Genomic DNA, 6,203 nt, shown 5'->3' with positions numbered 1-6,203 from the left:
CTAGCAATTTATTCATTAACCTAACAAACTTTTTTAGCCTTGATATATTTCATTTTTTTAGATTTTTTTAGCTTTTCACCTGATGTTCGATATTCATATTAAAGTTCGACTTAACTTTGAATTCACGTCAAAAAATCTCAGATTAATGTGAGATAAAATGCTGAATTCACATCGAGTCAAGCGCTCCTTAACTAAACGAACTCTATATCCAAAGTGACCCGAACTTCATTGGAGATGACATAGTTGGAAGTAACAAAAAAGGTGACTCATGCCCAGAAAGACTCGAACGAAACATCTCATCTATTAAGAATGAAGAAGTAATTTGTGACAACCTTAATTGATAACCTATTAATATTCTTTCTTGCAAGTTGCTTTGTGGGTTGATTCTTTAGAGCAACTTAATAATATGGTGCCAAAAGAAGTTAATATTGTTACAGTATTTGCTTTACTGTGTATACTGTTTATAACGTGATTTAACGGATTCAACTCAAAATAATCCAACTAACTAGTAATAAAAGGGATCAAAACAGTGCAAACCAAAGAATCAAAATTGAATTCGACACTCACAATCAGAACCATTAAGATTCAAGAGCTTGAAGCTATGAGAAAGGTGCATCACAGTACCTAGAAAATTTGGGTGCATGCAAAAACTTTGGGAGCCATCGTTATCATAAAACACTGCAAGCTCAGTATGACACTTAAAGAAGTTTCAGTGCATCTATCAATTGTGCAAAACCACACAAGGACACAAAGTCAACAAAACATCCAAGTTACAGTGCATCTATCAATTGTGCAAAACCACATAAGACACAGTCACCAAAACATCAAACTCAGTCTAGCAAGTTATAGATAGCATAATCTACTGAAAGCATAATATATTGCAAGAAATACTGATAACTAGATTCTAATTCTCTCCGGCAATAAGATCCATCACAACACGCTTAATGCTGCCATTGTTCTTCTTGAGCAACGTCTTGTTAATCTCTTTGTTGTGGAAACCCTGCAGAGACGAAATATAAAATGGTCAAAAGCTAGAAGTTATTGTTTTGCTCAACATGCAGAAAAGGAAGGTATAAATGTCAAACACTAACTACACTAATTTTAATGACCACAACAGTAACAACCTACCATCTCCTCCAGCTCTTCAAGGATAGGATCCCACTCAGAAACACCACAAAGATCAGCTACTGATTGTTCCAGGTTATACTCGTTCATCCTCAAGACTTCTTTGTTTAAGTTAACCTGAGTGAAACCCATGTCATCCAGTTCCTTGAGGAGGGACATCTCGACATCTTCCTGTGGAGATGCTTGCACCTCTACAACAGATGGTGGTGCAACAGAAGTAACTTCTGGTGCTGCCTCGGATAAATCAATGGGGTATGAAATTGACGAACCAGCTGCAGAAGGAGAAATGCACGACTTGAACTCCTCATTGTTACGGTTTCCATCAACCACCGGCTCAACTGATCCAGTGGCAGGGTTTGAAATTTTAGGGTCAGCAATGATATCCTCTATTGTCATGTCTGCATTCACATTAATATATTCAGAACCAGCTATATCATAGCCGGCTGGAGGAAGATTCAAGTCCAGGACCTGAGAGGCTTCATAAGAGAACTCCTTTTTCGGGATCATTGAAAAATCAACCTGAAAAAATGAGTTACAAATATTCAAATCAGCATCGAAGCTACCTCTTATTATCAAGACGAGAAATAATTTTGCATGCGAACAATCCTGACCTGGATAAGCACCCATACACGCTGCCCAAACTTCTCCCCTGAAGGCAAGGCCATCCTCCAGAAGGAGATGTACCTGCCAGGAAGCTTAGGAGCTCTAAAATCAACTGCCACATCAAATTCATGGTCTACAGCCAAGCCAAACGAAGGAATCTGCAGATAGGGACGATGTATCATCACATCACAGGACTGTAGGCATGGATGTTCAGCAAAAAAAAAAAAGTACATGCCCATAACTCTGACCTGTAATTCAACAGAAACAGCATCACCTAATCGATCTCCCCCAATCCAAACAAGTTGTGTTCCTTGTGGCCAGAAAATATTACCATTGTTCCTCATCCTCCAGACCTTGGTAAATGGAGTCGATGGAGCCATCATAGTACCATCAAGTACATTGACATCATGTTTGAAGCGGCTGTCCAGCTTAGGCGATTTTACACCGCAGCCTCGAAAGATGTCATGCTACATACACAACAAGTTGACAAGAGTTTATCAACACAGAGAGTACTTGCAGAAAATTGAAAGAAAAAAGTTAACTCCTTATACAGGTTCATGTAAAGCCTTGAAAGCTATGGGATGATGGTAAGAAACAGGACGATCCATTCTGACGTAATCAGCATCAATTCCCATTTGTGCAAAGCATATGCTGCAGAGATCATAGTCCTCCTTTCTGCATGAGAATATGAGGATCAGTCCTTAACATTGATTAGTCAAATACCAATTATACAAAAGGTTCACGTTTCTTACACTTTAGATTTGAACCTAGGTCCAGTTATTGGATGAACCCCACAACCATCACAGCGAACGCCTCTGTGGAAAATAGAGCCAGTCCCATCACTGTGATTATGGCTCCTTTTAACTGGGATCCGGAAAGTAGAGTATTGAGGTTGGATAGTGTCATTTGACACGGGCACCATAGGCATCCAATATGAAATTGGGGATCTAAAACCACCAGAAAGCTTCCCAGATAAACCAACAACACCAACAGGCTCAGCACCAGGGTGATTCTCAGTTTGCTGTTTATCAGCTGTCTTTTTTGGGCCAGTGGTTGAGGCACTAGGATCTGAATTACCAAGAGCCTTCCCAACAAGATGGGAATCACCAAATTTGTTACCCTCTTCCTTCTTACCGTCTACCAGAGATGAGTTACGCTTAGGACTTTTTGATAATGGTTCACACTGAATTCCGTTTTGATCTGGTTGGGAGGATTTCAATTCTGATGCATTTATGGATACAGTATGACTTTTGGGTCGTCCTGCAGTTTTAACGGTCAGCTCCTCAGGATTCGCTGCTTGAGATGGCTCTCCACTTTTAACACTACCCATAGGGACTCCCGATACTGGACAAGCCTGCTTTAAGTAGGATAAGCTAGTCACAGAGAGAGCTTTGGAAAGCTCAGCAATTTCTCGGGCAGCTGATGAGGCTTTAGACGCCATATCTGCAGAGTGCTTTAGGATTTTTTTGCTTTTTGACTTTGGCAATGACTTGAGAAGATCCGAAACACTCGAATTTATGTTCGGAAATGTAGGTGGGGCCCTGACGGAAGTAGAATTTCCACTTGATGTACCTGAAGATATACTAAGTTTTTCAGAGTTTAATGTCACAGATATTCGCAGGGGATCCAGGTCCTGCCTCGTGATATCCTGCAGATCATCGTCATCAACAAGTGTTACAACATCACCATCCTCATCAATGTATGTCAGTGTAAGTTCACTGTCGGGAGGAAAGTTGAAAAGTTTAAAGATCTTGTCTTTTAATCCATCTATGTTAAGACCAAGTTTATCATCAGCAACACGGGCATTGAATCGTCTAAGTGTCTCTCCATACTTGACCTACACAGTATACAGTGGAAGCAGACATCCCATAAATACAGACAAAATCATCCATCAGAGGGTACATAAGTTAGTCCCAACATATATCCATGGTCATAAGAAAACTAACCAAAATAAGAAACGGAACCTTTACTGGCTCAACAGATAATTCTTTTCAAGAGTCCATGAGTTTATGTTATCATGGAAACAGAAAACTGCATATTGACAAGATTGCATAGCAGATAGCACATGTTGCAAACAAGGATCATAAGAAAGTTAAGATTATCTGGTGAGAGAAAACATCAGAGCAATTATAACAATCAAGTAATCAAGTATGCCCCAATCAGCTCACAAATCCCGTACTCCTAGGGTATGTTCAGTATGAAGAAAAATTAAGTTGCTTAGACATGAGGAAAACAACTTCCCGTTAAGGGCAAACAAATTCTAAAAGTGGAATTCCACAAAACACTCTTTAAAAAAACATATCACTGGAACATAAAAACATACATTATTTTCAAATATACGGGAAAAAAATCCACAAACCAGAACTAGGAAGCATCTATAGTTTAAATTAGATCGCATCGGAACTCTGCTATTGTACATCTTGCAGTAATGACAACATCTTTACAGTGTAAAACATTTGCTTGATTTTGTTATTACCACATAACAACACCAACTAAGCAAAAATGAAAAACAAACACCCAATTCTTACAATCATGATGATTAACAAAGCTAGCTAGATATGTGGTCAGTGCTATCCTTACAAATTTATTTCGCAATTCAATCATATCTCAAGAGTACGAAAACAAGAAAATCCATCAAACGAAGGGAAATAAATTCGAAAAACCAAAACACTAGGAAGCATCATCACATTGCAAACTCTGTTATTGTACATCTTACAGTAAAGCAAACATCTTTACGGTCCAACATTTGCTTGATTTTGGTATTACCACATCTCAACACAGATTAAGCAAAGGGAAAAAAACACCCAATTCTTACATGCATGATGATTAACAAAGCTAGCTAGATACGTGGTCGGTGCTATCCTTACGAATTTATTTCACAATTTGATCGTATCTCAGAGTACAGAAACAACAAAATCCCTCAAACCACGATATTATTCAACATTTCAAAGTAGAAAAACAACATGCAATCCAATTGAACAAAACCAAAAAAAAACAGACTTTTTTTGAAAGAGTAAAAGATCAAACCTTGATCACAATAGAAGATTCCATGAGGGTAGCGTTCCAGGTAAAGCACAAAAAACAGTAGCGATTGTACTATGAATTTGCTAAGAATTTGAAAACCCTAACCCTAGAAATAGAATTTGTAGAGAAAAATTTAGCGATGAAATAGCAGTAGAGGAAGAGACTCCTTAAGCGAAGGGTGTCTATTCGGTTGTCATGTATATCGCATTTTATTATTTTTATTGTATAATTCGGCATATATATAAAAATAAAAATAAAATATTGTGGGCTCTATTTTAATTTATTTTATTTTTTGGTTTTGAAGAAAACTACAGGCCTAAGGAAACCAAAAAGTCATTTTTTGGGTGAGATACGAAATAGTTTTTCAAGAAAATAAACTATACATATATTTTGTGTATAAGTAAAAAATTATTTTATTTATATATAAATTTTCTAAACAAATATTATTAGGTGAGGGTGCAACAAAAGTGGGAATGAAAATAAAATATGTTGAAAGGTGAAAAAGATATAACTAAGTATATTACTTTATATTAATTAACAGTTCTTGTTGCTAATAACCCTCAATGGCCACCTTAGAAACAATTGAAATTAACTATAAACTTTATGTTAATTTGTATGTTAAATAATTTTGCTAACTAATAAAATTATTTAATAGTATATTGCTAATTTGACACTACAAAAATACAAAGTTGAAACGGTCTTTTATGATTTTCTTTAAAGCAAATGTAGAGATATATTCCATCTTTTCTTTTTCTTTTTCTTAGTTAGTCCATCGAATTAGTAAATTTAAAATATCAAAAAGATATTTAATTTCTATCATAATTAGTATGGTATAGTTCTAACGTTAAAAGTCAATAATTTAATTTATTAAAAAAAAATTAAATATGTAATCTTGAAGTATTTTAAAATAAAATTTACATATATAAAAATTTTATAAGAATATTATAAGTTACACTCACAATAATTTGTAATTCAAAATTTATTGAAAATTATGATAAAAGAATCTTATTTAAATTTCATAATTTGAAATTCAAAAGATACCACCTTAATTTAAATGTCTTTGGGTATCAAGTTATAATTCGAGGTAAGTTTTTTCTCAAAGACAAACATTATAATGCTAACATTTTCCCACAAAAAATACTCCATCTACTATTTGCAGTTTTGCACTAAACTCATATTAGGTTACACTCAAAATAATTGGTAATTTAAAATATATTTAAAAATTATGATAAAAGAATTTTATTTAAATTTCATTATTCAAAATTTAAAAATACCACCTTATTTTAAATATTTTATGGCATCAACTTATTTTAAATGCATACTGCTATATTCTCAAATTATTTATTGTGTTCTTTTTTGTGCATTTCTTTTTCAAAAAATATAAAATAAAATATAAAAACTATTCGACCTCATTTTTGTCTTAAAATATAATCTATATCTATCAAATATCA

The 6,203-nt window shown here is 34.8% G+C and overlaps 1 protein-coding gene across 2 annotated transcripts; it reads right to left on the bottom strand.

Annotated features, from left to right (window-relative positions):
- Positions 1 to 692: 692 nt before the first annotated feature.
- On the bottom strand, positions 693 to 5,070 carry LOC101254702 (protein JOKA2). 2 transcript variants are annotated; one of them, XM_004241452.4, is made up of 8 exons: positions 4,756 to 4,966; positions 3,675 to 3,759; positions 2,481 to 3,565; positions 2,280 to 2,403; positions 1,977 to 2,195; positions 1,737 to 1,886; positions 1,129 to 1,644; positions 693 to 1,000 (listed from the first exon to the last, which is right to left on the bottom strand). In XM_004241452.4, the coding sequence occupies exons 3-8, from the start codon at positions 3,167 to 3,169 to the stop codon at positions 905 to 907; spliced, it is 1,794 nt and encodes a 597-aa protein (XP_004241500.1). In that variant the 5' UTR covers positions 3,170 to 3,565; positions 3,675 to 3,759; positions 4,756 to 4,966; the 3' UTR covers positions 693 to 904. The 2 variants fall into 2 exon arrangements, with proteins under 2 accessions (XP_004241500.1, XP_004241499.1); XM_004241451.5 differs by lacking the exon at positions 3,675 to 3,759 and having other exon boundaries at positions 4,756 to 5,070.
- Between the last annotated feature and the right edge of the window lie 1,133 nt (positions 5,071 to 6,203).

This window comes from Solanum lycopersicum, chromosome 6 (assembly GCF_036512215.1).
Source record: "Solanum lycopersicum chromosome 6, SLM_r2.1".
Taxonomy (NCBI): Eukaryota; Viridiplantae; Streptophyta; class Magnoliopsida; order Solanales; family Solanaceae; genus Solanum; species Solanum lycopersicum.
The sequence above is the reverse complement of the archived record's forward strand: the minus strand, read 5'-3'. Positions and strand labels throughout refer to the sequence as shown.